Genomic DNA, 20,114 nt, shown 5'->3' on the forward strand with positions numbered 1-20,114 from the left:
CTTTTGAATTTTCCGTCGCGTTCTGAGTTGAGACAATGAGCCCCTTTTGACGCCTGAAGCTTTGGACGTTGTTCTTGAATATCAACATCAACCGACATTCGTGGAGTATGGAGTGGAGTGATCGTGCTTTATTCAGCCAAGAGCACAAACCTGTAATAGGAAATACTCTCGACACTCTTCATGTCTTACAAGGGCGATGGAGGTCAGCGGTGGGCACTTTCCGCAGACCGGCAGCAAATTTTATCTCCGCCAAGCAAACAACGACTGTGAAATGTCCAAAGATACTCTCGAATCTTGCCAAGTTGAGCATTACCGTGGTGTGAGATGATGCTGTGGCGCTGCGTTCAGGGATTATCTCGCCCACCGTTTCACTACGACGCGCTGCAAGAGCCACAATAGCACATGTTCACCACCTCCTTCGCCGACGTCGGCACGTTACAACCACAAAAGAACCTGCAAATATTCCTTGCGCCTCATGAATATTCGAAGATACTCGACGGGGGTCACAATCACCAATCCTCTTGTCCTTTACCGCGCTTTGTTGGCAACGAAGCGGATTCGACCCGATCCAGCCCAGCATCGCCTCGGTACGTCATTGCATGCCTCCATCTTATCTTGTGATGCTATCAGATCTTGGGGTTGACCACGAACAGCGATACACTTGCAAAAGCTCTATGACCGCTTGAAAGATTATGAGCCGACCGTCGAATACAGCCAACGCCTTCATCAGATCAGTCGGGCAATCAACGCCGGCCAGCCCCAACCCTCTCTCGCACAGGATCCGGGCACCTCGGGCTCGTCATGGCTCTGGTCAACGCTGCTCCCCCAGAAAGAGAAGAAGGACAGTCGAGCTTTGACAAGAGTCATTACCAGCCATGAAGCAGCCATGGAGCTCGACTCGCCCAGGGGCTTGATGCTGCACGGCGAAGTCGGCACGGGGAAGAGCATGCTGATTGACCTCTTTGCGGACTGTCTGCCGAACCAGAAAAAGAAGCGATTCCATTTCAACACGTTCATGCTCGAAACCTTTGCCAAGCTCGAACTTCTCCGCAAACAACGCGGCTCTGGGTTGATCAACGAAGACGACCACTCCCTCCTGATGCTGGCACGTGACATGATTCAGGCCTCCCCGATTCTGTTTCTCGACGAGTTCCAACTACCGGATCGAGCTGCTTCCAAAATCATGTCGACGCTTTTGACGAGTTTCTTTCATCTGGGAGGTGTCTTGATTGCTACCAGCAACCGTATGCCCGAGGAGCTGGCCAAAGCGGCAGGAATGGAGTTTACGCCACCCCCAACCCGAATGGACTCGCTTCGATGGCGATTCGGGATGCCCGAGCGGAGAGAGGGAAGCGAAAACATGTTTTCTGGGAGGGGAGATTTTGCTCCCTTTCTGGAAGTGCTCAAGGCAAGGTGTGAAGTGTGGGAAATGGACGGCGGCAAGGACTACAGGAGAAGCGAGTCCGAAGCAGCCATGGAGGGAAAATCGATTGGCTCGCAGATTGCTGAGGGTCTACCAGGATTCTCTCATTCTGGAGACCTGGCCGAGGACAATGTGTCAAAGGGCATGATTCTGCCCAAGTACTACTTTGTCAAACCGTCTGCCGACGGGTCGGAGACAAACGAGTCCTGGTCAGAGAGCTTTATGGAAGCCGAGCAAGAGGCGGCAGGCCAGAGCTCGACTTGGTCACCCAGCACAATGCACGTCTACGGCCGCAAAGTGTCAATCCCACGGCAAAACAATGGCGTCGCATCGTGGACGTTTGCCGAGCTCTGCGGCAGTCAGCTTGGGCCTGCAGACTACATCACACTCGCCTCCCACTTTCATACCGTTGTGCTGACGGACGTACCGGTCCTCTCGCTACTGCAAAAGAATGAGGCACGACGCTTCATCACTCTCCTCGACGCTCTCTACGAAGCCCGCTGTAAGCTGCTCATTTCAGCTTCGGCCGGGCCAGACGACATTTTCTTCCCCGAAGCTCGAAAGCCTGCTTCCAAAGTTGTCAACGATAACCAAGTCGACTCGGACGCCGTCTACTCCGAGACCTTTTCCGACATTTACCAAGACGTGACGGCGCCTTTCCGTCCAAACATCTCGAGCTACGACCCTTCCAACCCAGACCCGTCGTACTCTGAGCCCGAGCCCGAGCCCGAGCCAGAACCCGAACCCGACTACACCCACGCCCGATATCAAGGAGTCCTGGCCGAAGACGCACTCGAAGACGCCCCACCCAACCGCGTGCGGCGTGGTCGGGGCCCCGGATTCGCCGGGACGTTCAGCGACGAGCGGCCGACGGAAATGCCAAACATGAGGCGGCGCACGGCATCGCCCGACTTTGCCAAGACGGTCGCGTTTACGGGCGAGGACGAGAAGTTTGCGTACAAGCGCGCGCGCAGCCGGCTGTGGGAGATGTGCGGCGCCAAGTGGTGGGCGCGCACCGAGGAAGGCTGGTGGCGGCCGCTGCCGCGCGAGGTGCGGCGATGGGAGGTGCCCGCGTCGGAGCGCGAGGCGTCTGGTGCGTCGGAAGCGCGCGATGCCAGTGACGTCGTCATGGGCGAGTCTAGAGATATCGATGTAGAGAAGGATGAGGTTTTGTTTCGGCATGGCGCGAGTCCTTTTAGAACGGCGCAGGAGCCGCCCCCGAAGATTAATTGGACGCATTTCTGGGGGACCATGAGATGGGGCAAGAGGGCTGGCGCTTGGGGTCAGGGGCCGGATGGGTTAGAGGAGAGGAAAAAGGACAAGAGCTGCTCTCCAGAGGGATGTGGGTGTAAGAGCAAGGCATGATGGATGTTTGTTCTGAGTCTTGCAGTCATTTTGGTTGGGAGATTTTGTTGGTTTGTAAGTGCTCAAAAGATTTCTTTGACTTTGCTGTAGGGCCTCCTTCGCAGTTGAAGCCAGGGACCGTCTAGAGCCATGGAAGAGTCGTGGGAGGAGACTGTTGCACGGTGGCAAGCGGCAACCAGTTGTCTCTCATCTTCCATGCCTTTCGAGTCTTGTTTCAGTGCAGATAATCGATCTTGTCATACGCATTGGATTCAGTCAATGTGACTTGCTCAAGTGGGCTCTTGCTTCTCTGTCAGCTTCGCTTCCAACTCCTGAAATGCATCTCGGGCTTTGAGCGTCTGCAGCGAAACGTCATGGCGAAAGTGTGGCCTTCAAATCGATCATCACTCCGGCACTGCAGAGGCACCACAAATGCAAACAGAATTGGGAAACACGGAAGATCAACTCTTTCAATTGAGTTTAGCGTACATCTATTGGAATTGCCAACGTAATCACTTCCATCGCCATTGGGAACCAGAAAACTCCGTCTTCCAATTCACATGCTACTGATCCAGACTAAGCAAGTTCATTGATTGCGAAACAGTTGCGATGGAAATGTGGTCGGGGGTTTTTCAGACCCTTCTGTGACTGAATCAGACTTTGGACCAGGAAATCATCTGCTAGGGACCAGTGGCAGATGGGCGTTGGTAGACACTAATGTTTCCCTGGCTCCGCTGTGTCGGCTGGGCTGTGTGTACCAGAAAGTGTGTACTGCACGAGCCCCTGAGCCACTTGGGCGCAAAGTCCCTTCAGCCCTGTCGACCAAGTAGACTTTCTGGTACCCTGTGCTGCTTCTGGTTTCCTGTGCGGAGCGGGCCGATGCGTCCTTTTCCATATTTGCAACGCCCCTCAGAAGCCTGTGATCAGTGACGCGCGGATGGACGACATGGTGGGAACTGAGGAGTCGACCAGTATCGAACGGTACATTCAAACGACAGCTTGAGGGATTGCACAGAAGCAGGTATCTCACAGACTTTAGCATGCTCAATCTGATACTGCTGCCTCTTGCGTGCACTTGCTGGCATTTCTTGTTCGTCTCGTTCAGTGATGCGCGAGATGTTGCTTCTACATGCATCTCTGACGACCAAGGGAAGGAAACTCCGCCACCTCGAAGAAGGTGGCACCATAACGACCCGATAGTTTCCATGACACGTCGAATCCAGGGACTTGCGTTGAGTACCGAAGAAGCTACACTTAACCCACTTGCTGACCCGCTGCCCCTGAAAGTAATGGATTCAGAAAGTATGGCACGAGCACATTTCGAGACCCTGGATGAAGCTACCAATTGTTCAGAGCAAGGGGTTGCGTTCTTGCACTGTTAGTTGCTGATGCGGTTGAGAAACTCGGAAGTGTCGGTCGCCATGAGTCCATTGCATCTCACTCAACTGCGACCATGGATCGGCCAACCAAGAAAATATCTCGCCTAATTTGGATTGTGAGGCTTTCTGTCCAAGTTCTCAATGGCTGAACTCCGTCGAATGATGCTTGAGCGTTGGTGGTGGTCAAAATAAGCGTTTTTGAATAACATGTGAAGGGTCCTTTCAGGGTCCTTCCAGGGTCCCACCACAATGGCCATGGGTACTTTCCTTTGATATCCTGCGCATGGAAGACCACCTCTCCTGGTTTCCTACCGTGGATCAGGTCAAACGACTTCACATGATGGAGTCAGGATGAAGAAAGTGCTTCCGTCTCCATTGGCGCAGCTGCGGTCGTCTTCGCCATGCCGTGGTGCACAAAGCCAATCAGCGACCCGACGCTGTTCGTCATCTTTGGTCCACCTGCAGTCCCTCGACACCGTCCAAACTCCAAGGGTCCCCGTCCCATGGAACATCCGACGCTTTCCCTTGGACCCGTATCAACCCAAGTCCCATCATGGCACATCTTCAGCACAATCGAGGTACGTATTGTCGGACCATGGAACGTGGATTCGAATGGCTGAACCCCTGCTTCAGCCAATGCCCCGACGGAGAACGATGTGATGATCCTAGCATCTCGAGGCCGGGAGAGGCTTAAGAAGCCGTTTCCCCCCTGCGCTGATCCTCTTCCTTTCTCCTCCACGCTTCGAGCCCAAATTGACACCATCACTCACAATGTCTATCTCTTCTGGCTCGAAGTATCCCAACTCGCGACTTCGTCGCACGAACCCTCCCGGAGCTGCGCCTGTCACTCAAAGCAGTTCCCCATCACTCTCTCCATCTTCCTCGTCCTCATCACTTTCCTCCTCTTCTTCCTCCTCTTCTTCCTCCAACACTTCCTCTTCTTCTTCCCCCGCGACTTCTCTCTCGTCCTCCGCACCTCCTACCCGAGAGTCTTGGCGTCCACAAGCCGCCTCACACCCTTCCAAGACTGTGGGCTCCTGGAGATCAGGCGGTCCTCTCCAACCCACCGACAAAAAGACCTCGTGGGCCAAGAAGGGCGCCATCGGTCACCTGCCCACGTACTCGGCAGATGACCACAAAGACTCGTGCCTCGCCAAAAAAATCGAGGGCGAGACCTTCAAGGTCGAGGGGTTCTTCAGCCATCCTGTCTTGATCTTGTCGGACCCTGACGACAAGGGGAGGGTCAAAATCTTTCCGTTGACAACTTGGGGCGGCAAGTCCATCGAGGAAAAGTGGAAAGACATGGAGGACTCGAAGAAGGCCAAAAAGTTCAGTCACTTCTGCCAGATCGAACACCCAGGTGTCGAGGCCACGCTTCCCGAGTTGTCTCTGATGGATGGCGGCCGCATCCAGAGGCGCTCGTACGTCAACATGGAGACGTGCTGGGAGGTCGAGGAGAGCATCCTCAACAAGTACCGAGGCAACAAAGGCGATTCGGTTCTCTTCGTCACCCCACGATCTTTCAAGATCGTCGAGAACTACGCCAACAGCAAGCAAATGTTGTAACTCTCGTGCTCTCCTCGACCCCTTGAAGCTTGCCAGGGTGGGCGATCTCTCTCGCGGCCTCTGCCTGACAATCGGTCATCTGCTGCGTACCAACAGTCAAAACGGACGCATGCAACAATGGCAGGGGTCGCAATCAAAGAAGTGCTCTCTTCTCCGGTGGAAGGACGCCAAAAAGGACGAAGAAGTCTCTCCCGGGAGTCACGAAAACACCCCCTCCTCTCTCTCTCCCGGCCCGACACACCGGCGACATTTTCTCGGCGAGGGACCGAAAAACAACCCTCCTCCCCTGACTCTCCCGGCCCAACACACCGGACGACATCTTTCTCGGTGAGGGACCGAAAAACAACCCTCTTCCTCCTCCTCTCCAGGCCAGACACACCGGACACCTCGGGCGTGGGATCGCCAAACAAACCCATTCACCTCAACCCCTTTCCTCCTCCTCTCCTCTCGGCGTGGGATCGCCAAAGATCCCCATTCACCACTTCCTGGATCGAAACACCGACCGGAAGACATCGACCCTCCTCTTCTCTCGGCGTGGGATCGCCACAAAAACCCTCGTCACCACTCTCGATGGACGACCTCCGGCGGCACGACACTCGTCGACCGACCCCTTCAGGACCCTGGCTCTGGACCGCCGGAAACACCACCCCCTTTTGAGTTTTTCGATGTTTTGCACACCTGTATTCTGTCTTGTTTTGTTTGTCTTGAACGTTTTTGCGTGTTTTTTTGCGGATTCAGACTTGCTTCCACTACTCTTGCGTTTTTTGCGGATTCAGCTTTGCTTCGACTCTTCATTTGCTTTATGCGGATTCAGATTGTCTTCAACTCTTTGCGTGTATTTTTGCGGAATCATGTGGGCTTCCCCTTCGAGTGTTTTTTTGCAAATCAGATTGGCTTCTCCTTCATGTGCTTTGTGCGGATTCAGATTGGCTTCCCCTTCAGGTGTTTTTTGCGATTCATGTTGGCTTCCCCTTCATGTGTTTTTTGAGACTCAGATTGGCTTCGACCCTTTGCGTGTTTCTTGCGGACTCAGATTGTCTTCCACTCTTTGCTTTTTTTCACGGGTTCAGATTGGCTTCGACCCTTCGCTTGTTTGTAGCGGACTCAAATTGGCTTCGACTCCCCGCATGTTTCTCGCAGACTCAGATTGATATCAACTCTCCGTGTGTTTTTTTGCGGATCAGATTGGCTCAAATCTTCGCGTTTTTGTTTTCAGGGGTTCAGATTGGCTTCAACCCTTCGCTTTTTTGTCGCAGACTCAGATTGGCGTCGACTGCGACAAACTTTCCGCTGTTTCATATGTTGTATATTGCTTCACGGTTTTTCGGGCGATGAAATATCCTGCTCTGCACCTCCACGTGGTGTCGCCTGGGAACCCTCCCATCTTTAGATGACGAGGAGCCAAGCAGAGAGGTCGTGCTGTCGACACGTTAATAACAGACTTCTTACTAGTCAAATCTTCTATTGTTCCAAGACATGTTTAGAGAAAATGACAAAGATTCTCGTTGTGGTATCCTTTGCTTGACCTGAGTCTGGATGCTGTGAATGACAATCGGTCGTAGAACGAACAATTCGCAGAGATTGGCTGACTCCACATCTTGAACCCATGAAATGTTTTTTCCGGAGCTGTCAAGGGAGTCAAAATGAGAGGGGTTGGTTTGTCGTGTCGTTATGTGACGTATTCGTTATGATTCCGGCATCTACAAGGCGGGAGCGGGAGCCCACCTCAAAACTTCTGCGATCAACTTGTGCTTTGCCAACACCACACGCCCAACCTTGAGCGCAGTCCTGACTGATTGAGGCCGCAGCCATCCCTCAAGGTCTCCAGAAAGGTCTTACACTCAATACCTTCCTCTTGGACCCTTGTGCTGACTAGTGCAGGGATCGCGGTGTTCGCAGCCTTCTTCCTTCGTCGATGGCCTCGGTTTCGCACCTCGAACCTTGAGCACACACGCTTCCCACAACTCAAGGACATTGTGGATGTTTCTTCCAAGACACTTTTTTGCGAGCTCCTCTCGCTCTCGCCATCAAATTCCAGGGACTTTGACGCATAGACCGTCAGGACAAACTTTCATGATGTTTGCGAGCCTGCGAGCCAACAACCAGCGGAGAAGCGCGGATCCTAAACGTTTTTCGACCCCGCTCGTGCAAGAGACGAAGAGAAATACTGCAGCGACAAGGTGGTCTGCTCGCTTGCTGCCGCATGGGATGGCATGTCGAGGGTGGTGATGAAGGACGGCCGAAAGCCATCGAAACGCAAGTCCAGAAAAGTCTTGAGCGTTTTCAAAGCCGTTTCGAAATGTCCCGACTCCTGTGTAGCCGCAAACTTGGAATTACGCAGACAATCCCAGCGTACTCCTCGGCCGGGGCGATTCTGGAGCTCCAACGGTAAACCAGGCCGCCATTCCGCTCGGCAGCCATTGTTCAAGACCAGATCCACTGAGCGTGGAAGACTGGGTTTCAACGACCAAAAACACAAAATCATCGAGGCAACGTTTGTGCGCTGGTTCAGAATTGTAGGAACTCTGGACTCTTGCCACGCATAGTCAGCGTGGATGCCGAACGCGCTCAGCAGCTTCGGATTCTGCTATAGACTGTTGCTCTCAGCTCATGCTCTTGATCCAAAGGCATGCGGCTCTTCGATTTGTCCATACAACGGCATTGTCTGTGTTGCCATTCCAGTGCACCCAACGCCCGTGGTCGAATCCGAATGTGGGTCTTAAGCTACAGCCTTACGTCGCGAAGTTTCCAGTCCGACAAAGAAGAATCCTCCAGCTCCCAGGACACACTCTATGCTTCTCTTCACGACTTTGTAGGAGTTCATTCTCGTCAAGTCCACTCCGGGTACAGGAAACGTCATAGAATCTTGCAAGCCTCGATTGTAGAGTTCCTCCTAGCTCCGTCGAAAGGCTGCATGTCGACACCTTTGCTTTTGTGGATGTCATCGAGCGTCTTTACCAGCGTTTCGGGTATGTTTATTGTTTTTATGGCCATTCCCAACCATTTTGACAAGCCATTGAGGTCGAAATCGTATCTGGGACCTCGAAACCCGACAGTTTGTCCGGGTTCTGACTTCAAATTGTTCCTCAAAAGACGTTTACGAGCGAAGGGGTTGCTTTCCTGCTTGTAGAACGGAAGTCAGCAAGGTTCTCGCAGTCTTTCGATGTCTGAACGCGCCAACATGCCTTGGGAAATGTTAAATCGCAAACTCCCAATTCACTTGGAGGTGATTGCGCCCGGTCAGACGTCGAACGGTGTCAGTCAAGCCTGTCGCAGAGGGTGAACTTGACGGCCAGCACAGGATATCAAAAGCATCCAGAGGAGACGGAAGAGCTGCTGGATAGATTGCTGGTCATCAGCGTCCGGCATTTCCAAGCAAACGACAAGTGAATGGGACCATTGCCGAAGATGTAGCGCAGGCGCTCGTTGCTAGGCAAGATGCCCAAAGTACCGCCTGCAAATCACCTACGCGTTATTCACACCAGACGCGTAAAAGTCAATGCCGCCCGGATTAATTCGATACTGCCAGACGCGTGCTTTCCTCCGGCCTGGTTGTTTCCACCACCCGCTGGGACAACACAAAATTCCATCTTCGCCCTCTGCCTCTCCTCTCCCCTCCACCCCAAACCTCGCTCCCCCTCCCATCTTTCACGTCGCCTCGCCGTTTTTGGGGAGGTTTTTCGTCTCGCTCGCCGCGTTTTCTCTACGAAAGTAGAGCACCATGAACCCTGTAAGCTTCCCTGACCTCAACCCTCTTACGATCTTTCCAGAGACTGACCCCTCCAAGCACAACAACCAGTACCGAGACGGTCACTGGCGCGGCACTCAGCCTCCGCTGGGTGCCGATGCCCAGAGACCGTCGACGTCTGGCTCTCGCCCGCCGCCGCCGCCTCTCCCCCTGGCCGCCAACGGCCAACAAGTCCAGGTGCCTCGGCCCTGGCACCGGTTTCCGCCGCCTCTCCCCCTGGCGCGCCCGGCTGGTCCCCCAGCGGGCCAATCTTTCCCTGCCTTTGGTGCGTCTCCGGCGTCGCTGATCTCTGAACAAAGCCATCTAACACCAGACAGGTGGACGGCCGCACCAGGGGTACCAGGGCTACGGCCATGGGCACCATGGTGGGAACTACGGTTCTCGCCATGGCTACTCTGCCGGAGGCCTGGTCCCCCCGCCTCCCCCACCGCCGACGGAGTCTGCTGCTCTCCCGCCGGCGCCATCCCCGTACCTCCGGGGGAACCCACGTCGCTCCGAGGAGCATGACCGCCGTGGCCTCAGGGAGGTCCACATTCCTGCGCTCCCTGCCGTTGGCAACAACGGCTCTTACTACCACCAGCCCGTGCCGGCGGATCGCTTGCATGGCGGCGCCCAGGCTGTGTCCACCACTGGTGGACAAGGTGCTGGCCGTGACCAAGGCCGGGCTGGTGGTAGTGGCCGCGGTGGTCGTGACTTCGGTGGTGACCGTGGTCAACCCCCTGTCCCTCGGGGCAGGAAGCGAGGTTACGAGGAGATGGCGGCCGAGCCGCAACAGCAACAGCAACAGCAACACACGCCGCGTGGGCCGCGCCAGCAACTCACGCCGTACGCGCCGCGCCGCGACAGGGCAGTCGTCGTGCCGCCGTTTTCGGGCGTGCTTGAGAATCGCGCCAAGTTCAGCCTCTCTAGGCGCAAGAGGGAAGAGATCCAACCCGGCCGCATTCTTTTCCTCAAACATCAATCGAGCATTCACCAATTCACGTGCTTGATCTACCAGATGGGTGATAACGGCAAGCCGGGAGGGTTCACGCGCTACGACTACGACAAGGTGAACCGCTTCTTCAACCACCCAATCATCGTCGTCGAAGCTCCCACCGACAAAGGCCTCGTCAAAGTTGTCACCCTCACCAGCCTTGGTGGGCTCACGCCCGAGCAGAAGTATGCGGCCGACAACTTCAACTCTCAGAAGCATGGATCGCACCGAGCAGAACTATTCCGATCCGACTACCTCGAGCTTCACCACCCTGGCGTGAGCGATGCTGCACCATACCCCGGCTGCCAGCGCCAGCTTCACCTACGCAACGACAAGAAGCTCATGGACCGCTCGTATGTCAACCTTGATGGCGGCAAAACCTACATGGTGGAGGGCCAGTACCTCGTCCCCTACCAAGACTTTGGCGAGAAGAACCCCGACTACCGCCTGGAGGATGACTCGTTGGAGTTTCTCATCGAACACCGCGCCAAGCTTGAGGCAGAGAGAGAAGAACGCGACCGCGCCAAGTGGCCTACGGGCAAGGCACCGAACGAACGTTGGTGAAGGGTGACGGTCGGCTGGGTTTTCTTTGTGGTGGTGTCGTTTGGGGGTTGTCGACACGTGTGGTGGGACTTCTCGTGGTTCCGCGTCTCTACGCTGTGGTGGGACTTCTCGTGGTTGCGCGTCTCTGCGCCGTGGTGGATTCTCTTTGTGGTTTGCGCTTTTCTGCGCCGTGGTGGATTTCCTTTGTGTTTTGCGCGTTTCTGCGCCGTGGTGGGATTTCTTTGTGGTTCTGCGCTTCTCTGCGCCAGTGGTGGATTTCTTTATGGTTTTGCGTTTGCATGTCGGCGCTGGAGGGCTCGAGTTCGTTGATGGACGCCTGCAGTGGGAGTCTTGCGTCAGCATCCATATTTGGCGTTGAACCATGTCAGGTTGCGTCCAGCGGCATTACAGATTACACCATCACCCCTTCTCACAGTGGTGGTTTAGTCAGAATATCAAGATCCTTTTGATTCCTTTACTCCGCGTTCTGAGATTCTTGATGTGCGCCTGCAGTGGATTCTCTTTGTGTTGTGACTGCATTTGGTGTTTGTCTAGTTTGCGCTCAGCAGCACAATGGATTGCAGCACTCTTCTCGCTCTTGATTGTGGAGAAATGGAAGGAGATCATCCGGTAGCATCGCTCGAATTACCGCAAGGCTTCTCCATTGCCTAAGGGTGCTTCGTACGAATGATTTACATGCTGGGGGACCGTCCCCAAATGCCCCCCTGACCAGTCTCTCGTAGCGAAGCTTGTCTTTTGGCACATGGATCCCGACCACTCCAATGAATGTTTCAAAGTTGTCTCGTCCAGCGGGGGATCAATCAGATGCTCCATTGGCTTGTCGCAGCTTTCCAGCAACGCTCCCCGTTTGCGGTATCGCCGTTTGACGGCCCCAGCAGCTTGAAAAGCATTCCAAGGCCCGTTTGCAAACTCCCCCTCACTATATGACCGTCTGGCTCCCATCGCTATGTGTCGCACGACAGCTTCCTGGATGCAGAACTGCCTCTTCGGGAAGGACGCTAGGACGGCCCCTGCAGCTGTGGAACTCTAACGTTTTTTATTGGCTAGTCGTGCACTATCGGCGCTTCGCTAAACTTTATCCCAACGACCAACGATCGGGAGAACTGATGCGACGAGTCTTGGTGGTCTTTGGCGCTGTGGTCTCTTTGCGAATGTAATTTGTATTGGTGTTTTGCCGCCCTTGCCTGAAATCCTGAAAATCGTCCCTGAATCGATTAGAACACCATGGCCCCCTGTCCACGCCAGGTGCAGACGCACAACAGCCCACAGGATGTCCAGAATCCCCAGAGGCTGTCGCCATCGATGCATCATCGACATATTTGAATGTTCAGTCCCGTGTGATCTGTCAGCGATAGCTGTCCGCCGGACACCACGGCGTTGGCAGTACTGGCACTTTTCTCCACAGCCCGAAACCACCGTGGATTCTTCCACCACATCTCCATCATCGCCCTGGCTGGATCATCAACGCAACCATGGCTGGCTTTCATGTCTATCGTGAGTCTAGTACACATCTTGCTGCCCCCTTGCTGACGTTGAGTCTCCAGGTGATGAAGCGGTCCCCCGAGGCTTTGTTCCTGGCAGACGCCACCGCACAAACGGCCGAAATGCACGACAGCGCCATCAATACGATGTCCGCTCGCAAGGCCCCGTCGGAAGGCTTCATGGCGAGAACGTTGCGCCTTTGAGGGCAAGACCAGGTAACGCCTTCGGCAATGGCTCGACCTCTGGTTTCGGACCGACAGGGGTTCAGCAAGGCACAGCAAGCGAGGATCAGGGTAAGGTCTTCCACGGTGCTTCTTGTAGAAAACAAGTAGCAAGGCCTGGCTAATTCATATTGACGCGATGCAGAGAACTTTCCGCCGAACAACACAAGCCTTTCCGGACACGACACTCCAGCAGCCGGCAACCACTTTGCTGGCGCTCTCGAAGGACGTTGCGGTCAGAGCGGCCATGCCCTTTCCATCAAAAGCCAAGTCGATCGTGGACACCTGCATGGAGTTAGCCAAATGCCTGCAAGAATGGGCGAGTCGTCGACGTGGGTGCCAGGAATGGGTCAAGATGGACGCGGTCGCAAGAGGGAGCCCTACCCAACTCCCGGCATGGTCTGCTACCTCCACAAGGACATTGACAGCCACGTCTTGAAGAGGCAGGTCAGCAAAATGGACTACACGGAAATCCTGGGACACCCGGTCGTCATATTGGCGCCCTCCCCGCGATCTGGCCAAGTCGTGTTTGCGAAGATTACTACCTTTGGCGGAAAGTCCTTGGACGAGAGATGCGGCCAGGGCGATGCCGGCACAAAGTTGAGGAACCAATACCTCCCAATCAGAGATGGCGACAAGGAATGCAGCGGCGACGTCCCGGTCCTGGAGGTCAAAGGCGGACGCAGATTCGATCGCCAATCGTTTGTCAATGGCGCGAGGAAGAATATTTTGTCGATCGAAGCGTTCCACTTGCCGCCTTTCCGGAAGACGACGTCGGTCGGCGTGGAGTTTGAGCTGACGCGCGACTCGCTGAAGGCCATCGTAGAGCACTACGAGGGCATGACGGAGAGGGAGGCGTTTCTTTGGCCCTCCATTTGAGCTGGCCACTCAAGGTTGTGTGCACATGTTTTCTGGTTGGCGTCAAGTGCTGCCCAGAGTTTTGTATGGTGTGATTGAAAGAGGAGGTATATTTTGTGAATTCGGTATAGTCGGCGCAGCTGTTTTGGAGGTGGCCTGCGTTGTTGGGTCGGTGTGGTCTCCGGGCAGCGACGTCCATCTCCTGGTACAGCAACAACGGAACGACCCAGAGCAACGTCCCCCCAAAAAGGAGCAGCGACCATCTCCTTGCGACGAGGAGCGACGAGCGCATCAACCTCTGCAACGCTCTTGTCCCCTCATCCTCTCTTCTCCTCTTCCACCGGCATCTCACAAAGCCCAAAGCGCCGAAGATGAATCAAACGGGAGCTTCAAGCAACAACTGGAGGCTCGGTGAGTCGTGATTCCTTTGACGACGCGATTTCTATTGGGGGCTGACATGGCTTCTGATGTAGGTGCTTCTCCGGAGAACGCGTCAGCAGCGTCTCGACCACCGCTCGTGTCTCGTCGGAGCTTCCCAGGAGCTGAGCGGGCTGATTGGCAGTTGAAAGACTGGCGCGACGGTGAGTGACATCAGCCTTGATAGAGGAGAACGTTCTAACGCGATCATTCCAGATCCCAAACCACGGCGCGCATATACGTGGAGCGGCCCGGGAGCTGCCAAGCGGCCTCGTTGGAAGGAAGATGATGATTGGCGAAGCCGTGGTGAGTTGGGATGCCTACAACCCGCGTGGAGAACAACTTGCTGACCCCAACGCAGCGTCCTCCTCGCAACAGCACGACAATCCGGAAGAGGCCTCGAACATCGCCGAGACCTGCGAGCAGCCTGGACCTCATCTAGTCCCCGGAAAAATCTGCTTCATCAACGAGGGTATAAACAGCGACGCTTTGCATCAGCAAGTAGTCCCCGGCCGGGAAATCGACATTCTCAACCACCCGGTGGTGATCCTCCCGTTCCGAGCAACAAGACCAGGCTGCAGAGTAATAGCCACGGTCACCTCGTTCTCGGGCACACCTATCGACGAGAGGTTCTCCAAGCCGGGGCAGGAGAGCTTGAAGGCTCGATATCTTCCGATTGCCCGCGGAGAAGAGGACCACGGGAAGGGGCAAATGCTGCGTCTGGAGGACGGCCGGAAGCTTCCCAAGAGGTCTTATGTCAACGTCTATCCGCGAGACCTCTTGGAGATTGAAACGTGCTTCCTTCCAGCTTTCCAGAGGGGTGGTGTCGAGTTCAACCTCTCAGAGGCATCCATCGATGCACTGGAGCTCCACATCAGAGGATTGCGGGAAAGGTTGTATGAGGAAGATAGGTTCCGGTTCGGAGACAGGCGTTGCAGGGTCTCGGGCGGCTGTGGTCTCGCAGGAAAAGTGTATAAAGCATGTCAATAGCAAAAGTTGATCTCTCCTCCCTTGTCAGGCCCATCGAATCCTTGATATCGCACTTGACTTTGAAGATGACTTGTGCATGTGGCTTGTTTTCGGTTTCAGGGCCTGGAAGTGAGCATGTCAAGGGTGAGGATCAGGAAAATGGCCAATGTTGAAAGGAAAGATTGAAAAACGATGTTTTGTCGGCGGAGTCTGGCATATTGTGATGTAGCAAAACGTGTCATAGCCTTTGGTGTTAGCTACGTAGTTGTACAATCGCGGCCTTCTCCGGCCGTTTCTGTGAGATTTCAGGTCCTTTGCTCTCTCCAGGACGCTATCAAGGACGCAAATTCGGCGATTCAAAGCGTGGTGCTGAGCTTCCACATCGAGCAATGGCTTTGAAATGAGGAGAAGCCGCGGACTCTGGCTGTCGGCATTGTCGCGCTGAGCGATGGCAGTTGTGGTCCTCTCTTTGCTAACAGACTGGACAACAAGGGGATTGACGCGGAAGCTCATCAGCAGACACACATCGATAGTCGTCCATAAAGCTCCTGTTTCAAATACTGAGCTGGATACTCTGGGCAATGTCGCGAGTCGCCTTGAATGCTGGCTTGCTTTGAAACGGAGCTCTGCGATGGCAATCTTGGTCAGAGGAAGAATCTTTTGCCGTACACATCTTGCAGTCTTGAGCCTGCTCCAACAATGTCAACTCGTCTTGTCTGAACTTTGAACGATGGTGTCTCGTCGACGTGCCACGAGGTTTGTTGGTCTACCTCCACTTGATTTCGTCGAAAGAGGCCGTCCTTGCACAGACGAGGGGATTGATTCCATTTGGTCCAACATGCGCAGAGTTGATGGCGTGGATGGGAATATTCACCAAGGCACTGTACTGTGTTCATGGCAGTAGTACAGAGCAGCTGAACATGACCAGGACCAAACAAACATGCAAGTCCCGTATCCTCGAGCAAGCCCGGAGAGCTGGATGGCTGGGTTACGGGTCCAGTGAACAGTCACCTGGCGAGTGCCCTGCCTTCTTCACAAGAGCACAACAAGCACCTCGATCACCCATGCTCGAAGCTCACTCTGCACTCATCAAGCACGAAACATGTCCCGGCCAGGTGGAGAGGACAATGTCCTTCCAGAGGGTAAGTCGCTCATGTCTCTAGATCCTTGGACCGGAGTATGCTCAAATCGCAACAGATATCGATCAAGATGTCCCACAGAATCCCAGTGTTGGTCAAGCGTTCACCATGCAACACGGCTCGAATTGGGGACCTCAGCATGTCTTGCCCGTATACGACGCGGGACCGGGCTGGAGCACGACGGGACATTCAAACATGTCAGGGTTGCACCAGGCCAGAACCTTCGACGGTAAGTGACATCTCTAGTCTACTTTTCAAGCACGCGTTGATGGAAAAGTCTTCCGAGAGCACCCATCAACGATCGGGTATCCGCAGCCGTCGAGATGGGTCTTTGATCCACAGCGACAAATTTTCCAGGATATTGGGTCAGGTTGGGAATGGAGATATCCAGCGCCATATCCGTCAGGCGGTTTGTATAACACGAGTGGTCAAGTCTCGCTCCCGCCAGTCCCGTTGCTCCAGCCAAATCATCTGGAGGGCCTGGCTCGTGGAGGGTGGTATCAAGACCCGTACTGGCCACAAGCCGTTCCCCAATGGCTCCCGTCTCCCAATGTTGTTTGGCCACCGGCCAACGAAACTGGATATCCGTCGCAACAAGCCCGCCGCCATGTGTACACTTCGAGAGTTCAATCCGATGGAAACGTTCGCCCGGGGGGAGGGGCCGAGAACGGTGGCTTGCGACAGGAGAGGACTCATCCATCCACGCGGCCAACGGCGCGGATCCCACTTGGATCCATCTGCACAAATCAACAGGTCCGTCGAGGTCGCAAGGCCGAGCCGCATCCTGTTCCTGGAATGATTTGTTATCTCCACAAGGACATTGAGAGCCAGTCTCTGCGAGAGCAGGTCAGGAACGGTGTGGATTATGCCGAGATCTTGGGTCATCCTGTCGTAGTCCTCGCCATCACGGCAGCGCGCTCTGACGAAGTTTTCTTTGCCAAGGTGACGACATTTGGTGGAAAGACGGCGGCGGAGAAGTTTGGTAGCTCCGACAAGACGTCGAGGAGGTTTCAACGAGAGTACCTCCCCATCTCACATGGTGGACCGACACAAGAAGAAGGATTCGAGCTGCAGGTGGAGAATGGCCGGAGGATGGGCGCCAGATCCTGGGTGAACATTGGACCCAAAAACGTCCTTCGCATCGAGAGTCGACATCTTCCACCTTTTCGGAGAACCACCAAGCAGGGTGTCGAGTATTCTCTCACGGCCGATTCGCTTCAGAAGCTGATGGAGCATTACTGGAAGCTTGTACGAGAAGACCAGGAAGGAAGACGGCGGACATGAGGTGGGAGGCGAGGCCGCCAGTTTGGAGGCAGCTTGGCACGATGTTCCGGCAGATTGAATTGGAGACAGTTACGCGTAGTTGTTGTAAAGTCGAACTTGAAAGATTCTTCTGGGTTGTTTCCTTTCGAGCGATTGCGGATTGTTCAGGAATGGTCCATTGTCGTCGCTCACAATAGCCAACTCCAAAATTAGGCTTTGGGCGTCCTTTGTCCATTGTAACGCGCCATTGTTTTCGTGACAATGTGATCCTTTCAGATTGCTATCAATGCCAATCATCGTGTCGAGTATAACAAGAGCTTTCCCAGAGCCCTTGACGATAGCTGAGCAGTCAAACTCGCACTCCATGGATTACCAGAAGCCCTTCGTTCCGCAGGTCGGAATGCCAAACTATTGTGACGGTCGCCAGCAAAGAAGCCGTGCTTCTACCATAGCGCGGCCCGGTGTCGAAACGCCAATCCAAGGTTTGCAACCCGAGCTGACATCTTCGCAGGCGTCGATCAGTCAAACACTAGGTCCAGGCTCGCCACTTCGCTTTGGCTGTTGCACCAAGAACGCGGCGACAAACAAGAGCTCGCAACAGGAAAAGACTCAAGGTAAGCCTGCCCTGCATCGTCTGAGGGCCAACAGCACACCGAGCCAAGCCTTCCAAACGGGGAATTCCAGATACCAAAAGCGGGACTTTGCTGCAACTCAATCGCCGGGCGGTGCCCATGACGAGGCTGAAGAGCGTTACTGGAGACGCCGAGGGGCCATCAGAAGTACGCCAATGGGCGGGTCCCCTCTGAACAGCCCAATAGAGAAGCCAAGATTGAACTACGACACCTGGATCCTCCCGTCACGCATCGCGTTCCTCCCAGGAGTGCGCAAAGGGTCGCTCCTAGCCGGCCAAGTTCGTGAAAAGTTCCACACACAGCTCGCCCGGCACCCCGTCGTCATCATGAGTGCTCCAAACTCGAGGGGCGTCGTGGCAATCGCCCTCCTCACAAGTCTGGGTGGCCAAACAGTCCAGGAAAAGTATTCCAGGTTGTATGCCGCCAATCCAGACCGAGCCCGCGAGTTTGGTGGCGACTTTCTGCTAATCAAGTACGGAGACACGCAACCTCACGATGATACGCCTTTGTTGAGGTTGAAAGACGGTAAGGAAATGGGGCGCAGGTCGTATGTAAATGTTGCTTACGGAAACTTTTACGTCCAGGTCGAAGACCTTGCTCTGTACCGCAAAAATGGATCCGGAAAAGACAGCGAGGTTTTCCTAGACGAAACATCGTTTCAGGAATTGGTAAGGTATAGGGACCATAGGCTTATGAACCAGGCGTATATTGACGAGATCAAATGGCCGGGAGGATGGCGGAAACCGTCGGAGAGTCAACTTGGGACCAATGCTATGGCGAGGTTGCCATTTGCTGCTTTGAACTGATCTAGCACATTGTAGTAATCGTAATGAAGACATTTGCGGGAATAACGTTGACAAAGGATGCCATTCGATCTACCGGTGCCACAGATTTCGACTCCAAGCTCTTTGTCATGTAAACGTGACCATTGCGGTATCCAGACTCCTGGATGATGACAAGACGAGATGGTGAGGTAGATTGCACTCAGGTGGGATCAAGCGGTGAAAAATGCAGAATTGACGAGATAATGCATGGAGAGGTCGCCTTGGAAGCAGCCAATGGCGAAATTTCGAACGAGACGCAAAAGCACTGCCAGCGAAGTGCTGTCAAGGCAGTAAGACAGATTCGCACCGAGAAAAAGATCTGACGCTGGTGAAGAAGTGAAATTTGCTGAACCCGGCCGAAAGACAAGTCAACGACGAATTGAGAGCAAAAGCTGTACCGGGACGAAGCAGGTGGAGTTGAAGCTGGTCGGCCGAGGGTAAACATTTCCCCAGGTAATTCGCAAGGCGGCAAACGGCGGCAGAACGACAGCTACCTGGCCGTGGCAGCTCCAGCAAGAAGCCAACCATCACGACCTACGCAACACCAACCATCGAATCCACCCACTTGCAGCTCGCCCGACCCGTTTCACGACCTTCGCTCGCCAACTTCCACCGCGCGCCAGAATTCTTGCCCCGACCAACGAAAACACCGGCGACAAAGCACAAAGATGGTGAGCATACCTCAACTACCACCCCCGCCGATATGGGGAACTAATGTCGTGGGCTATAGACTGCGCTCTTCAATTTCCAATCGCTCCTCCTCGTGATCTTGCTTCTCGTGTGCACGAGCACCTATATGCATGCCGTGGCGCCCGGTCTGCTGGATCGCAACAAAGACGGGTAGGGAACCCGCCCCGAGTCTCCCACACCATCTCTCGTGTCGCGACAACGGTAGAACGCAGGACCATCCATCTTCCCATCGCCTTGTGGATCTGGACACAATCCGCCTATGTAGACACGCGGTGGTGGTTCGCGAGCATCGCGGAGACGACGGACGCTCAACAGAGCAAGCAAGCAAGCAAGCGCTAACAGGCGACAGGGTCTTCGGCATCTTTTGGAAATTCGCACGCGTGGGCGAGCGACTGAGCCCGTACGTCAGCCTCTGCTGTGTCGTCATGGCCGTAAGTTCCGATGGCCCCATCTCTCCGCAGACCGCAACCTGACGCGCGAAACAGGGCTCGCTCTTCATGGGCGCGTAAAGCACCACCTCCCTCGATATACCAAGGCGTTGAATTACTGTGAGCATCGATATGGCGCGAGGCGTTTGGCAGGACACGAACGATGGCGTTTCGGATTTGGGTCGTGTGCATGG

General features: G+C 54.7%; 4 protein-coding genes across 4 annotated transcripts; all 4 read left to right on the forward strand.

The window, feature by feature from the left end:
• Positions 1–442: 442 nt before the first annotated feature.
• Positions 443–3,217, forward strand: J3D65DRAFT_636331 (AFG1-like ATPase-domain-containing protein). The gene is made up of 2 exons (XM_066801393.1): positions 443–587; positions 654–3,217. Exons 1-2 carry the CDS (start codon positions 476–478, stop codon positions 2,786–2,788), a joined length of 2,247 nt encoding a protein of 748 aa, XP_066651947.1. The 5' UTR covers positions 443–475; the 3' UTR covers positions 2,789–3,217.
• Positions 3,218–4,917: 1,700 nt separating this feature from the next.
• Positions 4,918–5,712, forward strand: J3D65DRAFT_606225 (uncharacterized protein; the record flags this gene model as incomplete). Its single annotated transcript, XM_066798430.1, has 1 exon — positions 4,918–5,712. The coding sequence occupies one exon, from the start codon at positions 4,918–4,920 to the stop codon at positions 5,710–5,712; it is 795 nt and encodes a 264-aa protein (XP_066651948.1).
• Positions 5,713–12,832: 7,120 nt separating this feature from the next.
• Positions 12,833–13,920, forward strand: J3D65DRAFT_100457 (uncharacterized protein). The gene has a single exon (XM_066793623.1). The coding sequence runs from the start codon at positions 13,004–13,006 to the stop codon at positions 13,577–13,579; it is 576 nt and encodes a 191-aa protein (XP_066651949.1). The 5' UTR covers positions 12,833–13,003; the 3' UTR covers positions 13,580–13,920.
• A 9-nt stretch (positions 13,921–13,929) lies between these two features.
• On the forward strand, positions 13,930–20,001 carry J3D65DRAFT_670901 (uncharacterized protein; the record flags this gene model as incomplete). Its single annotated transcript, XM_066803343.1, has 11 exons — positions 13,930–13,969; positions 14,032–14,139; positions 14,192–14,281; positions 14,337–14,871; positions 15,873–16,059; positions 16,108–16,312; positions 16,361–17,331; positions 17,858–18,646; positions 18,790–18,893; positions 19,842–19,923; positions 19,978–20,001. The coding sequence occupies 11 exons, from the start codon at positions 13,930–13,932 to the stop codon at positions 19,999–20,001; spliced, it is 3,135 nt and encodes a 1,044-aa protein (XP_066651950.1).
• Between the last annotated feature and the right edge of the window lie 113 nt (positions 20,002–20,114).

Source organism: Phyllosticta citribraziliensis (assembly GCF_038025025.1).
Source record: "Phyllosticta citribraziliensis strain CPC 17464 chromosome Unknown J3D65scaffold_11, whole genome shotgun sequence".
NCBI lineage: Eukaryota > Fungi > Ascomycota > Dothideomycetes > Botryosphaeriales > Phyllostictaceae > Phyllosticta > Phyllosticta citribraziliensis.

Excerpts from the sequence above, each read along its gene's own strand:
- J3D65DRAFT_100457 (XM_066793623.1), top strand. The coding sequence starts at position 13,004 with ATGCCTGCAAGAATGGGCGAGTCGTCGACGTGGGTGCCAGGAATGGGT.
- J3D65DRAFT_636331 (XM_066801393.1), top strand. The coding sequence starts at position 476 with ATGAATATTCGAAGATACTCGACGGGGGTCACAATCACCAATCCTCTT. Across the intron at positions 588-653 it reads TCCAGCCCAGCATCGCCTCG|CGATACACTTGCAAAAGCTC; the intron begins GTACGTCATTGC and ends GACCACGAACAG.